Source organism: Notothenia rossii (genome assembly GCF_949606895.1).
Source record: "Notothenia rossii genome assembly, chromosome: 6".
Lineage (NCBI taxonomy): Eukaryota > Metazoa > Chordata > Actinopteri > Perciformes > Nototheniidae > Notothenia > Notothenia rossii.
In genome coordinates, this window is record NC_136909.1 from 89009361 (window position 1) to 89032590 (window position 23230).

A 23230-nucleotide genomic window follows, 5' to 3' on the forward strand; every position below is an offset into this window, starting at 1 on the left:
CCCGTTCCCCTCCACCCTGAACTACAAACACAAGTTCATCTACAGGAGCCCAGAGCTGCCCACCATCCTCAGGTACACACACAACACACACACACACACACACACACACACACACACACACACACACACACACACACACACACACACACACACACACACACACACACACACACACACACACACACACACACACACACACACACACACACACACACACACACACACACACACACACACACACACACACACACACACACAGACACTATGCTACTTAGTGAGGTCTGAGTCAAAAGACCTACACAGTGAGGACCAACCTCTCTATAACAACACAAATTCACCCATACACACACATACACACATCCACACAATAACATACACACACATACCCACTAACAATCTAACACCAACACGCAGACAAACATACACACTAACACATTATACCACGCACACACACACACTTATACACACTAACACTCACAAACACACTTGCACACACACTCACACACGTACATGTACTTAATACATAGTGAGTTCTGAGTCAAAGGACCTTCAAAGTGAGGACCACACTCTATAACACACACATGCACAAACATGCACACACTAACAGACATATACTCAATAACACACACACTCACACAATTACATACCCACGCACATACATGTACACTCACACACACATATTAAAACACACACACACACACTAACACACAAACACACTCACATACACACTACCAAACACACACACACACTTACATACCCACGCACATACATGTACACTCACACACACAGATTAAAACACACACACACACTAACACACACACACACACACACACACACACACACACACAGTCAAACACACTTGCACACTCACACACATACATGTACTGACTACTTAGTGAGGTCCAAGTCAAAATACCTGCACATTGAGGACCACCCTCTCTATAACACACTTTTAATCCACTTTTTTTATCGCATTCTATTTTGATGTTATTTTATTAGTTATTATTTCAAATGTTTCCCTATTTTCGGACATTTCGTACAGCAAACCGTTAATCTATAAACTAACCTGCAGTTTAATCTGTAATAAAGTGACTCTCAGATCCTCGTTCATTAGTTAAACACAACATATTTCGGTGGATTAACCTCAACTTGTTTTGCCCTTTGGTTAGTTGTGCGACACTAACGTCTGTCTTTGTGTTGCAGTGATTTCCTTGGCCACCAACAGACGGACGATTCAGCCTGAAAACACACTCCTGATTCAACACACACACACACATTAGTTTTGGACTGAATTTTCTGGCATGAACTACACACACTTCATTCCTCTTTACGTCAGCATTCCCCTCACATAGACAGGGCTTTGAACCGCGGAGCGAGGAGGACGGCCACCATCACACAGAACCACCATTTTTCTTTTGACTGTTTCCATCTCTTTGATTCTTTACCTTCTTTATCTATCTTTGGGTCCATCTGATCGTGACTCTCTTCATGATGCCGTTTTAGTTTTAAAGGCCTGTTTGACTTGAATAATGATTAAATACTTCTGGGTTTTATGAAGCTGTGACTTTGTGTTTTTGTTGGTGATGAACTCACTGCAGCGTGTTTACAGAGGCGGCACCAACACACACACACACACACACACACACACACACACACACAGACACAGACACAGACACAGACACAGACACAGACACCAACACCCACAGACACACATACATACATACATACACACACACATATAAATCTACTTGCTACATAGTGAGGTCCGATTCCAAAGATCTACAAAGTGAGGACCACACTCTCTATAACACACACTCAACACGCACGCACATACACACTTTAACACCAACAAACACACACACACACTTACATACCCACGCACATACATGTACACTCACACACACAGATTAAAACACACACACACTAACACACACACAGTCAAACACACTTGCACACTCACACACATACATGTACTTACTACTTAGTGAGGTCCAAGTCAAAATACCTGCACATTGAGGACCAGCCTCTCTATAACACACTTTTAATCCACTTTTTTTATCGCATTCTATTTTAATGTTATTTTATTAGTTATTATTTCAAATGTTTCCCTATTTTTCGGACATTTCGTACAGCAAACCGTTAATCTATAAACTAACCTGCAGTTTAATCTGTAATAAAGTGATAGACAGACACCAACACACACACACACCAACACACCAACACAGACAGACCCACACCAACACACACAGACAGACACCAACACACACAGACAGACACACACCAGCACACAGACACAGACGCCAACACACACACACACACACACACACACACACACACACACACACACACACACACACACACACACACACACACACACACACAGACAGACAGACAGACACACACCAACACACACAGACAGATACCAACACATACATCAAATCATCTTTTAGACTGCAGTTTACCAACTCACCAGCAGGACTCAACTTCCCATTATATACGGCAGAATGAACATTTGTGATGTGTGTGTGAGCCTGAGCTCTGGTTTGAACACTATCTGCGCACGCAGTGGATGTCTCTGAGCCAGGTCCTCATTTGTTTAGTTTAGTTTATTCCACTAATGGCAATCATTATAAAACAAAACATGTACACTTTAAGCAGTTCTTGTAGCCATGATGGAAAGGAGCAGGGAGAAGAAAGTCTTATTTTACCCCTTACTCAAAATGAGATTTTCTGTCCTTCACATCTGTTTACAGCCAATATTTACAACATTAAACCAAACAGTTTCAATCAGAAGTAAACAGAAATCTACCATCAGCGAAACAGGTTACCTGACATGTCTATTTATTCTTTCTTTATACATTTTCATAAATTATGTTTACAAAGCCCTTTAAATCATTTGGTAAAGAATTCCACAGTTTAAAGCCAACAACAGAGATACACAGCTGCTTTAAAGTAGTCCATGCAAACGTTACATGTCCTTCAAAGTCCTCATGTTTAGCTTCAAACAGGAATACCAACAGCCTGAGGAGTAGGGTTTACTTCACCCAAGACAAAAGAGCAGGACACTTTAGGAGCGGCAGGTTGGCCAATGAGACACCGCGTTTACCAACCCTACACCTTTCTACTAATTCCACCTGTAGCAGCCTAACGGCCCGTCCACACACAGGCATGAAAAAAATCTTTCAAAGCTTCGCCCATTCACTTGAATGGGGTGACGTAGATGATTTTTAATCTTCGCCGAACTGCATTGTGAGCGGAGCATGGCTTTGCAAGCATCGTGAGCATCAAAAGTTGAGCAATGTTTAACTTTTGATGCTCACGATACTTTCGAAGCTGGCATCAGCCAATCAAATCCCGTTTATGCAAATCCCGGCAGTGCAAGCGCTAGCCAATCAAACCGCGTGCAAGCTGGGAGAGCCAGACTGCAGTTCATTTCCTCATATTCCAAACGAGATATTACAGTAGCAAATCACCCGGTTCTTTACGACCAGAACTATTTACCGGGATACAAACCGGAGGAACCAGGCATGGAGGGAGGTAGCAGAGACAGTGGGTGAAACTGGTAGGTTTTCGCCTGTTTGGGGAGTTTATATCCAGTTTACTTCGTTTTAACATTGCTATTGCTTTGTATGTCGGGGGCGGGAGATTCATGTGATTGGTTGTTGGTCGCGTTGCTCGCAAAAAATCGCCAAGCTTCAGACACGCCCAGCTTCAAGATTTTTCAAGTTTTTTTCATGCCTGTGTGTGGACGGGCTGTAAGAAGCAGCTGTCTCTAACCTAGCTGACAGATCTCCGTCAAAAAGTCTTCTGGCCTCTGGCAGACATTTTGTCCTCTCTTCTCAAGGTAACATCTGCGCGGAATGCCATGAAGTCCAGAATACACAGAAGAGGAAATACATTTCAAAATAAAACTGTAAATACTAAACACAAAAAGTAAGATCATGACATGCTGAGCTAGTTTATTCATGAGTCATAGCTTTTTCATTGTCTATATACTTTCTGAAGGAATGCTGAACTCTAGATAGTACATTCCCCTCAGAGCCACAGTGCTTAGGGGGAATGGCTCATTGTGGCTCTTCCGAGTCCTACACATGACAGTCACACTATCTAGCATATTCCCTAGTAGTTAGAGGCTAATTAGGGTCCTAGCACCAAGTGTTTTCCTGCAGATCATTATTATTTAGACCAGCTACCAGTTCCGATACAAAACCCCCCCAAGAACCCGTAAGCTCCGCCTACTTAGATGTTTTGCTAATTAGCATAATGTGAAACTATTAAAATATGTACCTACATTTCAATTTTGAGTCCATCAAGACCAAAATTGGTATACAGCATCGGCGGAGGGTCATACACATTATCATGGGATATGAGCTTGATCAGTCAAAAAATATGGCTGCCATTAATTAAAACGTTTTTGCCAAAAACACCACACATTTATAACTCAAGAACGGATGGACAGAATTTTTTCGAAAATATATACACATAGCGCACAGTTTTAATTTTCATCTGCATTCACTGGCAGGTCGATGGCATTAAAAGAAAACATACAAGAGCACAGAAGCACAGAAAAACCCACAGTTCTTCAGGGTCACTGTGGCTGGTCCCAGGCCTACACATAGCTGTCTCACTGTATTGTATTTTCCCCTCAAAGACACCATTTCAATCGACTGCATGCTTTTTCTTTTTGATTTTGTTGCAGCATTTGTGTTTAAACAATGAAACAATGATAAACTGTAGTAAACAGTAATAATATATATTGTTGATTGATTATCAACAAAGACTTTTACACTTCTATATGTGCCCTATGTTATTTAAAAAACATTTGTTACATTTACAAAATGAGGGGTTTGAGTTTGTTCAGATGATAAATGAAATACAATCCTATCCACCATAATTAACCGTGCATACACCCCCCAAACTAAACACAAAGTCAGATTCATCCGTTTCTTCTTGTGGTTGAGAATTTGCCAACCTTGTTTTTGTCTTAAATTCCCCCGAATTCTGGAATTGCACCACAGGAGTGCATCACTGTTTTCATTTAGTGTTGTCCTTGTTTTCTTGTGTAGCATTAATGGACTACACCTTCATGTTGTGCAACCCTGTAATGAAGGATTACAATAAATGATCCTTTATTATGTATGGAACCATTTGGTGGTGTATTGTAGTTGGTTGGCTTGGTTAAAGTCATCTCTTATTTTGATTGAATTCAGCTGGGATATTCAGTCCATTCCAGTTTACTGTTTGACATTTTTTTTATGTTTGTACTTTTGTTTCACTTCCTCCCAACATCCTAAACTCTTCCCTCAGCCTCCCCTTCCTCCTCTATTACAGTAAACTCATCAGGTTGGTACTAACTAACATCAGCTGTGATCCTGAACAGACTGAACTCTCTGGGCAGCAGGGAGGAAGTCTCTGGAACAGGAGGAGACTCTTCCTCCTACAGAGGAACCAGAGACGCTGAGGAACCAGAGCTGAACCCAAAGCCAGCATAGAGAGGTTCAGTGAATGTGGTTCTGAAGGTGTGGAGGTGGATCAGTGTGTCAGAGGAGACTCTGTAGAAGGAGAGAGAGCCAGCAGGATGATCCAGATACACTGCTACTCTACCAGAGGAGGAGGAGGAGGAGGAGGAGGAGGAGGAGGAGGAGGAGGAGGGTGTTACTGTCTTATTGTGAGAGACAGAGTAACCACGATCTGAGCAGATCAGACTCCAGGACTGATCATTCCCTCCAAACAAACAGTCTTTACTCTTTCCTCTCCTGCTGATTCCTCTGTAAGTCACTGATATAGAAACCTCTCCTCTCCACTCGACCTGCCAGTAACAGAGACCAGTCAGAGCTTCTCTACACATCAGCTGAGACCAGGAGTAAAATCTCTCTGGATGATCAGGATATGGCTGTAGCTCCTCTCTCACACATGTCACCTTCCTGTTGTCCTCAGACAGTTTGAGTTTTCTGTGTGCTGTGTTTGTGTCGAGTGAGAGTTCACAGGAATCTGAGGAGAGGAACAGCAGCAGTTATTCATCTATCAGCTGTTCATTTATTGACACTTTGATAATGAAGGTTATATTTGAAGATGGTGGCTGCTTTGTTTTCATGAATCAAATTAAACCACACTCACACTTCCTCAGACCGGGTCTCAACCATCGGACTCCAGCAGGCTCCATCCTGAAAGAAGGGGGGGGGGGGGGGGACATCTCTCATGCACAGAATTCACCAGACATCTGATAGTTCATCATTGTTTTTAACAGAGCCATTTAGCGCTTAATAAAATAGGAGAAGTACTTCAGAACCAATTCAGATACAGGTGTGAGTGTAGATCACGTCCAACAGGAGTGGGATGATCTCTGCTGTGTGTTTATGGTGTAGGATGGATATTGATCTTTTAAGCAACCATTCAACCACAAAGACGCTGGGTTACGTATTGTATCCCTTGTTATATTAACACAGGCGGAGCCCTCTACTGGACTCTATGGGTACTACCATTTATGCAAGCATTCACCTACTGAGATTTCTATAGACGTAGCCGGCCTTGGGGCGGGCCTACCTGAATGCGCGTGCATCTCACCTCTCTTCAGCGAGCGATATAGGACAGACAGTGTAGTGCCCTGAGTAGAGGGCTCCGCCTGTGTTCATATAACAAGGGTTACAATACATAATGTTAGGCAATAATTCTAACTCCTTTACTCCTAAGATATCTAACCTTTTTGCCCTTTGATGTTTATGACCAACCCTGACTCTGTTATCTCCCATAAAGGTGACCTATAGTGCAAAACGCACTTTTGTACGTCTTCTCTACATGAACATGTGTCCCCGGTGTTCCAGGGAACTCACCAAGTGTCAGAAAACACAACCCTCTCTATTTTCCTCCATACCCAAATCTCTAAAAAAGGGGCTGCAACGGATCTGATCCAGACTGATCCAGATTTGAACAGAAGTGGCGCTACGGCTATTGGGCCAACTCCACCAATCAGGAGGAGACAGCCACGGACATTGCCGTTGGAAAGCGCTGGAGACGCTGTAGTACATATGCTAGGCCTGTAGATGGTGCTGTTCTCACAGAATCAACCCATGCAAAGACAGTGTTCAATTGAGCGAAATGAGGAATGGCTAAAATGCATGATCTGTTTGGTATTTTGAAAAATAAAAAGTATAAATATGCCTTATATAGGTATGGTCCTACACTATATTATTCAAATATAGCATGATAGGTCCACTTTGAGCCTGTTTTTCAGGTTTCAGGCTCGAAAATGACATTCCCAGAACAAATGACCATATCTTCCCTTCTAAAAGGGTTAAATTAATAATATTTTTTCTCAAAGTAATGATAAACCTGTTAGTTGGATGTAGAAAAGTCAGATTCAATATAGATGTTTTTATTTTAAAGAAAATTCAGATTGAACATGGTAAAAAACTGTAAATGATAGTGTCCGTCCAAAGAATATTTTGTACTTATAGTGAAAACTAACCTTGGATGATGGTAAGGTAGACTAAATGCTTTAGGAATTCAAAGTACAACATACAATAAGTACCCTGTTTCAAGATTGATGCAAAACAAGTGAAATGTGACCTTTTTAGACAGATTTAGCAAATAAAACCCTCTTTTGGGGCCATTTGGGTGGATTTTCCATATCTCTGGCTCCCCCTGCTGGATTTTGACATGTGACATATCTTTCTAACCGTCAGAGCCAATGGAATCGAGGGGAACTCCCACATAGTTCTTATTTGGTCATGTGTGTGTATTATACTGCCGCATAGCCAAGACCGGAAGCAGCAGCCACTCTGGTGGCTACCATTAGCAGCTAACTTTTGCTCTGCGATTTTTACATAAAAATGGAATTATGGATTATAAATCATTCCAATTATTGCCCAGGAACTTTATCAACCTATGGATTAACCGATTCAGCCGCGTTTTTTCTCATTTTAATGCCATTGAACACGTCTTTTGATCAGATTAACAGCTACGGTGAGACGATCTCCCTAGAAGCTACGTAAAGGTCCGTGTTGTGATGTCTGTCTTTGCTTCCCCTGTCGCGAGTTTGGATCATTCAGTGATGATATTATATACCTAAATAATCTGTGGAACCTCAGCTTTAATCAGAGATCTTGTATGTGCAGCTACGATAAGTAATAAGGGTACTTTTATCTTGAGTTCTGTGCCAATGTCCGTTAGCATTTTTCGCTAAGGGGTCATTTAGATGCTTCTTATGAGACTTGTGTTTTGTTTTGGTAAAAATGGTTTATATCGTCAGTTAGCTGAGATTATTTCCGTTAATCTGGTATAACACATTAATAGGTTCTTAAATATTAAGATCCCCTGAGACACAGTGTCCTGAAAAAAAAACCAGGCTCCCCGCCGGCGGGGACCTTGGGGCTTAACAGGTTAAGGAATGTGCTGCTCCAGCTATATGTTGATATTCCCAGTTTATGACCGGGCAACTCTCGGTCACAAATGGTTTATGGTTGTGAGAATGCTGGAACACTTCCTTCTCTGTGTTTGTGGACTCCAAGGTGTAATCTTCGAGGCCATGAGGGTCAGGCAAGTGATTCAGTGTCCCCAGATGTTTAGGCTATCTCTAGTGTTCCCAGATGTTAAGTTTATCTCCCCCACTATGTTGATTACTCTCTGTGAACCTATTAAAAGGTCTAGCGAGAGAGAGGCGCCTCAGAATTGACGTGGCAACCCTCCCGTGCAGTCAGAACCTCTGGCTGTGTGAGTTGTGAAGTGAATCCTCCGGCCGATACTCGTAATAAACCATCAGTGTTTGACATCAAAGCTCCAACACTCCTCGTGTCTCTCTGAGTCCTGACTCTCCATTGCTACAGAAGTTTCCCTTACACGTAACCCAGCGTTATATCTCTCACAGGCTCCGCCCTCTACTGGACTCTATGGGTACAGTGGGTGGAGCCCTCCCGGAGCCCTCCCGGCAGGAGGAGGGCAGCCCTCCAGCCCTGTAAGGGCCCAGCGCGCACCTCACCCATCCCGGGAACCCTCAGAGGGCCCGGGAAAAGGCGAAGGCGCATTACGTCCGGGGACGGGGTCAGATGCCTACTGACCCACAGCCCCCCTCCTCCTCACCAGTCCTGTGTTGCCCCAGCAAGCACAGACGAGGAGAAAGAGCCAGACATGTCCAAGAGATAAAACCTTATGTGCATATATCCTCCACACTCACACCGTTGAATAAGGCTGTTGACACAGCTACAGCCCGTGTGGAGTGCGCACGAGCCCCCGTGGGGCAGGCTCTCCCTGCCTGCTCGTAGGCATGTGCAATGCACTCGCAGAGCCAGCCTGTCAGGCGTTTCTTGGACAGAGCTTTCCCGATCACCCCGCCCCCGAAGCACACGAACAGCTGTTCGTTGCGTCTAAGGGCAGCCGTGCGCTCCACATAACATGCTAGCGCACGCATCGGGCAGAGGAGGTGCAATTTAGCTTCCCTGTTCCCACCATGGGGGGCAGACTACAACCCCCTAACTGAATTAACCTTGACCTGAACGCAATCCTTAGGCTTTTGGGCACAAAGGAGGGGTTCGGTCTGAGTGTCGCGCTGCTCCGGTCACCCCGAATCAGTAAACAGCTCGGGTGCACCGACAGAGCGGTTAACTCGGACACTCTCTTGGCTGACGTTAAGGCAAGAAGCAACGCTGTCTTCCACGACAGTGCTTTCAGGAGGAGAGCTCGAGAGGCTCAAATGGTTCTAAGACCAGAGCCTCGAGCACTAGGGGCAGGTCCCACTGCGGGGTGGAGGCGCGCACTACTGGGCGCAGCCTCCTGACCCCCTGTAAAAACCGTGACATCAGTGGTTGACTAAAGGCTGACCTGCCGCCAAATCCCTCATCAGGACGAGATGGCTGCTGCATACACTCTACAGTGGAATGAGCAAGCCCTCTGTCCACCAGTAACTGTAAGAAGGATAAAATAGAGCCTACTTCACAAGATAGGGGCTCTATTCTCCGCTCCTCACACCATCGCTGGAATCCCAGCCACTTTGGCCTGTGACAGGCTGTGGTGGATCCAGCTCTAGCTGCCTGGATAGACTGAATAACACTGTCAGACAATCCACCCTGTCTCAGCCTGTCCCTCTCAGGAGCCAAGCCTGGAGAGGATTCCCTATCTGCACGCACGTTCAGCAAATGTGTGGCCACAGCGCTTCAACCGCTGCGCGCCCACGGCATGAGAGTTTTATTTTTACTAGACGACCTCATAGTCATGGCTGGGTCCCGGGAACAGGCAATGTTTTGCACAGCACAATTGATCACACACCTAACCAAATTAGGCTTTACGATCAATTGGAAAAAGAGCACCCCCATACCTCAGCAACAGGCGTTGTAGTTGGGAGTGTTGCTCGATGCAGGCACGCTATGCGCCACCCTGTTAGAGAGCAGATGTGCGTCCCTTCTCCGGGCGGGTCACAGGCTGCGACAGGGGGCGACAGTGACAGCTTTAACTGTCAGGCAGACTTTGAGTCTCATGGCGGCTGCTCACATTGTGGTCCCGCTGGGGTTACACATATGCGCCTCCTGCAGAGGTGGTTCTCCTGCCTACGTTTGCACCCCAAGAGGCACAAACGGCGGCTGGTGACCTTCCCCCCCCTCAGTGGAGGGCAACCTCCGGTTTTGGGGGTCCCCAGATCACCTCCGGAGGGGGTGTCCACTGGGAAGGGTGACCTCCTACATCACAGTGGTCACGGACGCATGGGGAGGGACCTGCCTGAAGAGGGCTATGGGTGGGCGCTGGTCTCTAACAGAAACACGTCACAGCAACCTCCTAGAGCTACGGGCGGTAGTGGAGCGACAACAGCACCACAGTGGCTTATATCAACAGGCAGGGCGGAGTCTGCTCCGCCACCTTGTTGGCCACAGCGGAGAGGCTGTGGTTATGGGCTTCAGAGGTGGTGTTATCTCTGAGAGCGCACCGTCGCGCGCTCTTGTGTGAGTGTGGGCTCCGCCATAATGCAGCCTTTACCACTACGGTAAACTGCATTAATTGGAGTCTTTGCTCTAGGTGTAGTGTGTTCTCTGACAGCAATACGCCGGCCATAATGTCCCTGCACCCGCATAGCGCTCTCCTTTAGATAGCACTCCCTGCGGTTCATCTCTCTCATCTGCGCATGCCCACTAGCCACCTCCTTTACAAGAGCTACAGCTGAGGCACAGCGAATGGGAAATTTGTACGGTTAACATTGTGTGTAAGTGTAGCATTTGTGGAAACAAAAGACACTTAGATTTGGATACAGATCAACCTCATTCTTATTAGAAAACGTAGTGATCTGTGCATTATACAGGGAGGAGGCGGGATTCGCCCTCTCGTCCCGGGCAGAGAGATTTTCACCCCCCGCCAGTCAGATCCGTGAAGACGGGCAGCCCGTCCCCGTGAGTGCCGACATTCCGGTTCCACGGGGTGGGCTGAAGAGTTGGAGGCCGCCGCGGGCACGGGATCTCCGTGCCGGCACCTTTCCCTTCGTCTCACCGTCGCGCTGCGTTCCCTCGTCTGCAGGAGAGCCTGTGGAGGAGGAGCGCGCACTGCGGTGACTCTTCTCTCTACTAAGGTCTTTGAACGCATCACGGCCCGCCCTCAGGGGAGGGGGGCCGCGCGCGCCGTCACAATGCCGTCTATTTGAAACAGACATTATGGGGAAAAGTGGAATTGTGGAGAGAGATGAGTCTTACTCTGGGATAAATGCACTCGTTCTCACTGAATGCATTTTTCCCACACACACACATCACTCTAGAACTAGAGTTTACAAACGTAAACCACCGTTCTCCTGCGGATGTCCCTGAACGCACCACGGCCACTCTCACGTGGGCCGCGCGCCCACGTATTAACGCTGTATTTCCCATTCAACTGTGAAATGCATTAATCGGAGCTATTATACCAGGCAAGGTGTGTTTTCTGACAACAGCACGCCGGCAATAGCGTCTCTTGAACCCGCACAGTGCTTGACAGCACTCGGTTTATTCCACTCACGTGCACACGCCCACCTGCTGGCTCCCTATACTGGGGTTTACAGCGGGGCCACGAGTGTAGGACAGTGTTTCTTCCTCTGGGGATGGGCAAGAAGCAGCCACGCTGCGATTACTCCTCATCCCGTGAGCAAGGAGATCGATCCATAGAGCCCTTCCGTAGTTACGGGGGCTCCCAAAAGATCAACACGGTCCTCTTTGGAAAGTGCGATGTGGCGTGATATCCCAGGGACATCACACGGCCTGTGATGAATTGACCCTATATCATGTGAAGCCACCGAGCACCGGTCCCCGGGGGAACCGGGTCTGGGGCAAGGCCCGTGGACCAAGCTACTTATTCGGCCTTGCGGCCCAATAATCGCCCTGACCTGGTGAGGCATCTCTAGCAATGAGCGAGTAGCCCATTCGCCCGTTGCCATGATCATCATCCAGGGAGAGTACTGCCCTGGGCGGTGGACTTCCATGGACGCTGGACCCGGAAGGAATGGTGAACGTGAATGGCACCGCCTCGGCCATATCCTGGTCCCCCAAACACTTGAAGCAAAGGTGGTGGGGATCGGCGCCCGCTATTTCAGCCAGGGCACGAAGGACAGGCCCGGGTCTCTAGCATTGGCGACTCCCTGGAGGTATGATAACTCTTTCTTCTTCTTTCAAACGTCTTATCTCTGCTTCAGATGTTGCCCGCTCGCTGAAGAGAAAGGGATGATAGTAAGGAGGCGAGGCCTCCTTTTATACGGTGAGATGCGCGCGCATTCAGGTAGGCCCACCCCAAGGCCGGCTACGTCTATAGAAGTCTCAGTGGGTGAATGCTTGCATAGAGGGTAGTACCCATAGAGTCCAGTAGAGGGCGGAGCCTGTGAGAGATATAACAAGATGTTAAGCATCCTGCTGGCCAATTAGGGGCCTCCCCTGAGTATATTGTAACATTTGGTCACAAAATTAAAATGAGAATTGAAATCGAGATCAGTATCTAAGATGATAAAGATTTCTTCCTTGTTGTCGTGTCTTTCTGCAAACACAGATCCGCTGCCTGAGTCCTCAGTACCCTTCAGTTTTATTGTCTTGGCCCATTTTATCAGGTTTGGGTCTTTGTGACTATTTTGAAAACTATAATTTAAATAAATACATAATCATTAGGGCGGCTGTGGCGCAGTGATCCTCCCTCAGATCACCAGTTTGAAACCCGCCTCGACCAACACTGCAGTTGACATGCCGTTGTGTCCTTGGGCAAGACACTTCACCCTAATTTGCTCCTGTGGGTATTGTCCATAGTATTCACTCTTACGTGTCTGATATGTGCAATATGTAATGTAAAGCGCTTTGAGCATTGGTAAAAGCACTCTAATAAATGTAATGAATTATTATTATACCTGAGAGTGTCCAGTCTCCAGAGAGGATCCTCCAGTCCAGCAGACAGCAGCTTCTCTCCTGAGTCTCCTGGATGATTGTAGCTCAGGTCCAGCTCTCTCAGATGGGAGGGGTTGGAGCTCAGAGCTGAAGCCAGAGAAACACAGCCTTCCTCTGAGACCAGACAGCCTGACAGACTGAACACACAAAACAACAACACGTCACATAATCTGAGGTTACTGTGAGCACTGGAGGGTTAGTTCAGAAGTGGGGTAACATTAACATGATAACTACTTTCCTAGTCACGACCAGTGTTGGGACTAAAAGATAACGGCGTTACTGTAACGCCGTTATTTTTGGCAGTAACTATTACTCTCACGTGTTATTTTTTAAATTGAGTAACTCAGTTCCCGTTACTACATGGTGCGATACTCCGTTATTTTTTTTACATAGTCTCGGCTCCCAGACGTTGGTGAGCGGCGCCAACAGCGAGGCGAACAGAGATGAACTGTACTTAAGTACTTGAGTAAATGTACTTAGATACTTCCTGTGTCACATGCGGAGACGCGCTGTGGGCGTGTTTGTGTTTACTATCAAGACTATCATGGCGGCGGCTGCGGAGCTCAAGTCGAGTTTCTCCGCCTGGAGATATTCTCACTATTTCACTTTTGTCGAGCACAAAGAAAAGAAAGTTTTAGTTAAATGTAAGTTGTGTCTTGGCGGGTCAAAGATCCTATCTACTGCCCAAAACAGCAATTCAAATCTGTTGAAACATCTGCAGAAACAAAATGTTGGGACGAAGCTAGTAGCTAAGACCACAGACCCAGACTCATCCGACGCAACTCCACCTCCACCTGAGCAACAGCGGCTGGATTTGAACCGAGGGACTGCTAGCCAGGGAAAAGTTGATAAAGCCATTGCACGGTATGTTGTAGAACACATGCAGACTATTTCTACTATTTCTACTATTTCTACTTCTTGATCAACAGATTGTATTATTCTCCAATGCAATAGCAGAACTGAAATGAAGGCTATAAGGGCATTAATGGGAGCCCTTTGTTTCAATAACTAATGCGTTACTGTTCACAGTAAGTAATCAGTAAAGTAACTGAGTTACTTTTGAAATGAAGTAACTAGTAATGGTAACTAGTTACTGGTTTTCAGTAACTAGCACAACACTGGTCACGACCAAATACCCACTAATCTCTTTCAACAATCTGACAACATTACTAGTGTCTTTTAGATTTCTTTGATATTTCAAGATCCCACTATGGTGAACAAAAAACGATAAAATATTTTCATGGAATGAATTGGCAACAAAATAAACTTGACAGGTTGGATAGCAGATAAGAAAATACAATATTTTTTTATCTAAGTAGCCTTGTTGATGAATCCTGACCTGAGAGTCTCCAGAGCACAGTGAGGACTCTCCAGTCCAGCAGACAGCAGCTTCACTCCTGAATCCTGCAGGTCGTTGTTATTCAGGTCCAGATCTCTCAGGCTGGAGGACTGGGAGCTGAGGACTGAGGACAGAGCTCCACAGCTTCTCTCTGACAGGTTACAGACACTCAGTCTGAGGAGAAAATGAAATATACATAAAACTCTGCATTTATCCTTTCCTTATATTGTATTTAAAAATCAAACATAATGGTCAGAAAGCCACATATAGGAGAAACAAAGTGTGACCTTTGGGATCTCGTTTTTATTACGTAATCCCCTGAACACCATTATTTCTACTGATCGAGATCATTTTGCTTAATAGTTGGATTTAAAGCAAATGTTATAATAAAATTGTAAAAATGTAAAGTGAATAAGATGTTGAGATAAAGTTTTTTCTTGGGCAAAACAGATGAAAAGCTAAATAAAATTATGTTAGGAAAAGGAAAGAGCAAGAAAACAACTTCACTTTACGTAGCCATGATGATAATTATGTCTTACCTTTGCTGTTTTGTGATCAAAAGTTGTGTTCAAGGGCATAAAAACGGTTAATCCAATCTCTCTGTGTAACTTTAACATTATTACTGATAGTGAACAGATTATGATGGTTAGCTGACCGGAGCATCCGGTTCAGGAGGTGCGCATGCAGCATCTCGTTTTAACTGAATAATGGTCATGTTTACATGGATTCATGAACTGCCCCTAATTACCGCCCCCTTCCAGAGACGCACTGTCAAACACACTCATACCTGCTTGGTATGACATTGAAAGAGTTACGCTAAACAATAAATACAAATAAATTACAATAAAATGACTGTTGTTTAATCTTCACATCTTGTCTATAATTTTGAACACCAAGTGATTGAAAAGTATTGATAAGAGTATCGAAAAATACCGGTATCGATAAAATCCTAACGATACCCATCCCTAGTAACGTGTAATTGTAAAGCGCTTTGAGCACCTGGAAAAGCGCTATAATAAAAATGTAATTAATGATTGTACTCGCCTACTTCCCCCATGGGCTACAGCCTCCCAACATATACACATTACTCAGGAGGTAACTTAACATGTTGATGAACCCTGACCTGAGAGTCTCCAGAGTACAGTGAGGACTCTCCAGTCCAGCAGACAGCAGCTTCACTCCTGAATCCTGCAGGTCGTTGTTACTCAGGTCCAGATCTCTCAGACTAGAGGACTGGGAGCTGAGGACTGAGGACAGAGCTGCACAGCCTCTCTCTGACAGCTTACAGCCACTCAGTCTGAGGAGACAATAATCAACAAGAACAAATCTGCATTTATCGTCACAAAGCTATAAATATGGAACAGAATAATCCAAGGCCCATCGCCATCATAAGATACTCGTCTGATCCGATTTTTCTAACTGACCACAATCATTTTTGCAAACTTCTTGGATTTAAAGTTTCGTTTTTTTAAATGTTGCAAAACTTAAAGGTGAAAACTTAAGTGTGAAAGTAAAGTCTTTTCATCAAAGGCAGAACAAAATTAGTCAAAAATATGTCAATCTCAGGATCTAAAGGGTGACAAAACCTAACTATTTCAATACATTAGGTTAGAGACAATTTGGAAGATAGAAAAGTCCTGACCTGAGAGTCTCCAGAGCACAGTGAGGACTCTCCAGTCCAGCAGACAGCAGCTTCACTCCTGAATCCTGCAGGTCGTTGTTCCTCAGGTCCAGCTCTCTCAGACTAGAGGACTGGGAGCTGAGGACTGAGGACAGAGCTGCACAGCTTCTCTCTGACAGCTTACAGACACTCAGTCTGATGAAGGAAAGAAACATAATATGTTAAAACTATGAAGAGAATATTGAAGTCATGATATTTGAATGTTTCTGTACTCACAGAGCCTTCCTGGAGGCTTTGACCACTGGCAGCAGCCTCAGAAGAGCCTCCTCTGAAGCACAGTATTTCTTCAGCTCAAACACGTCCAGATCTTCTTCTGATGACAGTAAGATGAAGACCAGAGCTGACCACTGAGCAGGAGACAGATCCTCTGTGGAGAGACTTCCTGAACTCAGGGACTGTTGGATCTGCTTCACGAGAGAACCATCATTCAGTTCATTCAGACAGTGGAACAGGTTGATGCTTCTCTCTGGAGACAGATCTTCATTAAACTTCTTCTTGATGTACTGGACTGTTTTCTTGTTGGTCTTTGAGCTACTTCCTGTTTCTGTCAGTAGACCACATAGGAGTTTCTGATTGGTCTGCAGTGAAAGACCCAGGAGGAAGCGGAGGAACAAGTCCAGGTGTCCGTTTGGACTCTGTAAGGCCTGGTCCACAGCACTCTGGTAGAGATGTGTTAGTTCAGGTTTGGCTCTAAAGACTTTAGGACGCCTGGAGGTTGTTGGTTCTTCTGAGAGCAGGTTGACTCCAGAGGTGATGAAGGTCAGATGGACATGAAGAGCAGCCAGAAACTCCTGAACGCTCAGATGGACGAAGCAGAACACCTGGTCCCTCTGGTACAGTCCTCTCTCCTCTCTAAAGACCTGTGTGAACACTCCTGAGTACACTGAGGCTGCTCTGATATCGATGCCACACTCTGTCAGGTCGGACTCATAGAAGATCAGGTTGCCTTTCTGCAGCTGCTCAAAAGCCAGTTTCCCCAGAGACTCCATCATCTTCCTGCTCTTTGGACTCCAGTGTGGATCTGTCTCAGCTCCTCCATCATACTTGATGTTCTTCACTTTGGACTGAACCACCAGGAAGTGGATGTACATCTCAGTCAGGGTCTTGGGCAGCTCTCCTCCCTCTCTGGTTTTCAACACCTCCTCCAGAACTGAAGCAGAGATCCAGCAGAAGACTGGGATGTGGCACATGATGTGGAGGCTTCGTGAGGTCTTGATGTGGGAGATGATGGTGCCGGCCTGCTCCTGATCTCTGAACCTCTTCCTGAAGTACTCCTCCTTCTGTGGGTCAGTGAACCCTCGGACCTCTGTCACCATGTCCACACACTCAGGAGGGATCTGATTGGCTGCTGCAGGTCGTGTGGTTATCCAGAGGCGAGCAGAGGGAAGCAGCTTCCCCCTGATGAGGTTTGTCAGCAGCACATCCACTGAGGTGGACTCTGTGACATCAGTCAGGATGTCAGTGTTGAGGAAGTCCAGAGGAAGTCGACTCTCATCCAGACCGTCAAAGATGAACACAACCGGGAACTGATCAAACCTGCAGATTCCTGCGTCTCTGGTTTCAGAGAAGAAGTGATGAACAAGTTCCACCAAGCTGTACTTGTTCTCTCTCACCACATTCAGCTCTCTGAAGGTGAATGGAAATATGAACAGGATGTCCTGGTTGGCTTTGCCTTCAGCCCAGTCCAGAGTGAACTTCTGTGTTAAGACTGTTTTCCCAATGCCGGCCACGCCCTTTGTCAGCACTGCTCTGATTGGTGCATCTCTTCCAGGTGAGGCTTTAAAGAGGTCTTCTTGTCTGATGGTTGTTTCTGGTCTGTCTGGTTTCCTGGATGCTGTTTCAATCTGTCTGACCTCATGTTCATCATTGACCTCTGCAGACCCCCCCTCTGTGATGTAGAGCTCTGTGTAGATCTGGTTCAGAAGGGTTGGGTTTCCTGCTTTAGCAATGCCCTCAAACACACACTGGAACCTCTCCTGCAGGTTAGACTTAAGTTCACGCTGACACACTCCAGAACGACTTCCTGAATGAACACACAACAAATCAGATCAATGAGTCAAATACATCCTTAAAGAATGAGGATCTGAATATACTTTGTTCCATCTCTTGAGACTTTAGTCAACATTTATCCAGCTTGTTAAATCTCTATAGAAACCCTCTTACTGCTCTGCAGACGGTCAGCCAGCTCCTCCTGCTCCATGCTCCTCAGGAAGTGCAGTGTGATGTTCAGAAATGCCTCTCTGCTGCTCCTCCTCTGCTCTTCATCCTCACCGTCCAACACCTCCTCATCCTCCCTCTGACTCTCTAAGTATTCTGGGTAATCTGAACTCAGAGCCTTCTGGATCTTCTTCAGCTCGTTCTTCACAAAAGTGATGATGTTGTCCTCCAGCAGCTGGAACAGAATACATGAACAACACAATCAAACTAAAGTCACCAAACATCAGATCCATGTTGGACAGACTGACCATCCACTGATCTACAAAGTGCATCATGGAGTTGACTGTGAGCAGAACAGATGTGAAGTAGCTGTAGTTCATGTACAGACCATAAATGTGGAGTCCAGCTTTGTCTGATGCTGCTGGGCAGACTGACCTCTGGGAACCTCCGAGCTCTGCTGGTCCTCTCTGTGAGGAATCATGAAGAAACAACTCACATTATCTCCGTCCATACAGAGACACACACAAGGTAAAGGTCCTTGAAGTGACTTCCTGTAGCAGAACATGTACATGTTTACTTCTCCTGCTAATCCCGAAGAGTTTGGTTTTCTGCTGTAGAATCATACCAAACTTTGTCAACCACGGAAAAAAGCTGATCCGTTCAAATAAAAATGAATGAAAATGAATCACAAATCACATACGTATGTACATATCCATGTTTAGCTATGCACACGTATACCGTTAAACACACACAAATTGGTACAAAGGTAAAAGGACAGTGATATCATTCAATTCAATAATCGATTAATATTCGCCAGGGCTGTCCGATTTTCAAATTTGATCATGTTCAGTTTCTGGCATCCCTAATTCAGAAACAGGTTTATTGCCAAGTTGGTGTTTATGGTGCTTAAAGCTTTCAAACCTGATACGCCTTATAAATGATCAAAGCTGCTTTTATTAGAAAGGAACCAGAGAAGTGTCTCACCAAGAAAATTCAACAGAGCCACACTTTCTTAGCTGGGTCAATACAACCTGAAAGCAGAGCAGCAGGTACCATGAAGGGGGTTATCAACTTTCAATCCCCACCTTTGACCAACAGAGTGTCGTCCATCTTTGAAGCGCATAGGTTTTTCCATAGACCAGTCACTCTTCATGGACACACAGCTGGGTTCAGGTTCCTCCAGCCTCCTCCTGAAACATGAGAAACAAACAGTTAGGAATCTGGACCGTCACAATGGTCCTAAATACTATTCACATTATCATGTGTATAAACAAGGACCATGCATACAATCAATCAATCAGTTTATTTATATAGCCCAATATCACAAATGTTACATTTGTCTCAGTGGACTTCACAGTTTGTACAGAATATCAGTATGACAATACGACACCCTCTGTCCTTAGACCCATCGTTTTGAGGCAAGATATGCCTGATTTTTGCAATGTTACGTAGATGGAAGTAGGCGGTCCTTGAAATTGATTTTATGTGGGCGTTAAAGGATAAATCCTGATCAAATATAACACCAAGATTCCTTACAGTCTCACTGGAGGCCAAATTAATGCCATCCATAGTTAGTATATCTTTAGATAATTTGTTTCGTAGAGTCTTTGGGCCAAGTACAATAACTTCAGTTTTGGTCGTGTTTAACATAAAAAAATGTAAGGTCATCCACGTTTTTAAGTCCTTGAGGCAGTCTTGAATTTTATTTAGATGATTAATTTAAAGAGAGGGGCGGAGTTGTCAACTGATCACCATCTGGTGGTGAGTTGGGTCGAGTGGCGGGGGAAGCCTCTGGATAGACCTGGTAAGCCCAAACGTGTAGTTCAGGTGAACTGGGAACGTCTGGAGGGGGCCCAAGTTCAGGAGGCCTTCAACTCACACCTCCGCCGGAGCTTTTCGGGCATTCCTGTGGAGGTTGGGGACATTGAACCAGAGTGGTCGGTGTTCAAAGCCTCTATTGCCGAAGCCGCGGCGGGGAGCTGTGGTCTCAAGGTCCTAGGTGCCTCAAGGGGCGGTAACCCTCGAACCTCCTGGTGGACACCGGTGGTCAGGGAAGCCGTCCGACTGAAGAAGGAGGCCTTCAGGGATTTGTTATCCCGGGGGACTCCCGAGGCAGTTGCAAGGTACCGACAGGCCCGAAGGGCAGCAGCCTCAGCCATGGCCGAGGCAAAGCAGCGGGTGTGGGAGAAGTTCGGAGAAGACATGGAAAAAGACTTTCGGGCGGCACCAAAGTTGTTCTGGAAAACTGTCCGACACCTCAGGAGGGGGAAGCAGGGAACCATCCAAGCTGTGTACAGTAAGGATGGGACGTTGTTGACCTCAACTGATGGAGTGTTAGGGCGTTGGAAGGAGCACTTTGAGGAACTCCTGAACCCGACAACTCCGCCCTCTATGTTAGAGGCAGAGCTGGAGTATGACGGGGGATCGACACCAATCTCCCGGGGGGAGGTCACTGAGGTCGTCAAACAACTTCACAGTGGCAAAGCCCCGGGGGTGGATGAGATCCGCCCAGAAATGCTGAAGGCTCTGGGTGTTGAGGGACTGTCATGGTTGACACGTCTCATCAACGTTGCGTGGAAGTCGGAAACAGTACCGAAGGAGTGGCAGACCGGAGTGGTGGTTCCCCTTTTCAAAAAGGGGGATCAGAGGGTGTGTGCCAATTACAGAGGCATCACACTACTCAGCCTCCCTGGGAAAGTTTACTCTAAGGTACTCGAAAGGAGGGTCAGGCCGATTGTCAAACCTCAGATTGAGGAGGAACAATGCGGATTCCTTCCTGGTCGTGGAACGACGGATCAGCTTTTTACTCTCGCAAGGATCCTGGAGGGGGCCTGGGAGTACGCTCATCCAGTCTACATGTGTTTTGTAGACTTGGAGAAGGCGTATGACCGGGTTCCCAGGGAGTTACTGTGGGAGGTGCTGCGGGAGTATGGGGTGAGGGGGTCTCTACTCAGGGCCATCCAATCTCTGTACTCCCAAAGCGAGAGCTGTGTCCGGGTCCTCGGCAGTAAGTCGGACCCATTTCAGGTGAGGGTTGGCCTCCGCCAGGGCTGCGCTTTGTCACCAATCCTGTTTGTAATATACATGGATCGGATTTCGAGGCGTAGTCGTGGGGGAGGGGGTCTGCAGTTTGGTGGACTAAGGATTGCACCACTGCTTTTTGCAGATGATGTGGTTCTGATGGCTTCATCGGTCTGCGACCTTCAGCACTCACTGGATCGGTTCACCACCGAGTGTGAAGCGGCTGGGATGAGGATCAGCACCTCCAAATCTGAGGCCATGGTTCTCAGCAGGAAACCGATGGACTGTCCACTCCAAGTAGGGAATGAGTCCTTACCCCAAGTGAAGGAGTTCAAGTATCTCGGGGTCTTGTTCTCGAGTGAGGGAACAATGGAGCGTGAGATGGGTCGGAGAATCGGAGCAGCGGGAGCGGTACTGCAGTCGCTTTACCTCACCGTTGTGACGAAAAGGGAGCTGAGCCAGAAGGCAGAGCTCTCTGTCTACCGCGCCATTTTTGTTCCTACCCTCACCTATGGTCATGAAGGATGGGTCATGACCGAAAGAACGAGATCGCGGATACAAGCGGCCAAGATGGGTTTTCTCCGCAGGGTGGCTGGTGTCTCCCTTAGGGATAAGGTGAGGAGTTCGGTCATCCGGGAGGGACTCGGAGTTGAACCGCTCCTCCTTCGCGTCGAAAGGAGCCAGTTGAGGTGGTTCGGGCACCTAGTTAGGATGCCACCTAGTTAGGATGCCACCTGGGCGCCTCCCTAGGGAGGTGTTCCAGGCACGTCCAGCTGGGAAGAGACCAAGGGGTAGACCTAGGACCAGGTGGAGGGATTATATCTTTTCTCTGGCCTGGGAGCGCCTTGGGATCCCCCAGTCAGAGCTGGTTGATGTGGGGAAAGGAACGTTTGGGGCTCTCTGCTGGAACTGCTACCTCCGAGACCCGACCACGGATAAGCGGGAGAAGATGGATGGATGGATGGATGGATGATTAATTTCATCTGGCTTGATTGATAAATATAGTTGAGTATCATCCGCATAACAATGAAAGTTTACAGAATGATTCCTTATAATATTGCCTCACGGAAGCATATACAGTATAATGTGAACAAAATAGGTCCGAGCACTGAGCCCTGTGTATATAAATACATGAATCTCAAAGAAGGGATGAGTTATGCCAGATTAAGATCACTTCTATCTGCAGTCCTTAGACAGGTACGCACATAATAATCGTCATGTTACGATCGCGGAAAAGGTAGGACCCAAATGCAGAATTAAAAAGGATAAGCAGGTTTTAAGGGATAACAAAAAGCTAGCTTTATTTACAAAAGCCGATGACAAAAAGAAAACAAACAAACTGAACATTACAGAACCAGGGGAGCACGAGTTAAGAATCCAGATCAAAAAACTTCAGGGATAAACATGGAGCGTGACGTGAAGGGAAAGACAAACAATGAACACAGGGAAAGAGAGATACAGAGAGAAGTAATCACAGGACAAGAAACAGCTGGGTAAAGGAGGGAGAAGCACAAGGGCAACAGGTGAACACAATGAGACAATCAGACACACCAGGGAAACTAACGACAGGAAGTAGGACCAGACAAGACACAAGGAGGAAAACACGAGACAGGGAACACAGAACAGCAAAATCAAACCAGAACTTAACTCACAAAACTCAAATCCTGA

General features: G+C 46.2%; 1 protein-coding gene and 1 long non-coding RNA gene across 2 annotated transcripts in view; one reads left to right on the forward strand and one right to left on the reverse strand.

Annotated features, from left to right (window-relative positions):
• LOC307044277 lies at window positions 1-1557 on the forward strand. The gene is made up of 2 exons (XR_013809585.1): window positions 1-72; window positions 1204-1557. It is a non-coding gene; the product is annotated as an uncharacterized lncRNA (long non-coding RNA).
• Window positions 1558-2587: 1030 nt separating this feature from the next.
• LOC307044218 (uncharacterized protein) overlaps window positions 2588-23230 on the reverse strand; it is an 80709-nt gene continuing 60066 nt past the window's right edge. The window contains exons 9-15 of the mRNA XM_079689300.1: window positions 16601-18407; window positions 16346-16519; window positions 15827-16000; window positions 14704-14877; window positions 13328-13501; window positions 6118-6164; window positions 2588-5991 (exon numbers count right to left, since the gene is read on the reverse strand). Coding sequence (XP_079545426.1) covers window positions 5438-5991; window positions 6118-6164; window positions 13328-13501; window positions 14704-14877; window positions 15827-16000; window positions 16346-16519; window positions 16601-18407 — 3104 coding nt within the window. The 3' untranslated portion in view covers window positions 2588-5437. The remainder of the gene's footprint in view (window positions 5992-6117; window positions 6165-13327; window positions 13502-14703; window positions 14878-15826; window positions 16001-16345; window positions 16520-16600; window positions 18408-23230) is intronic.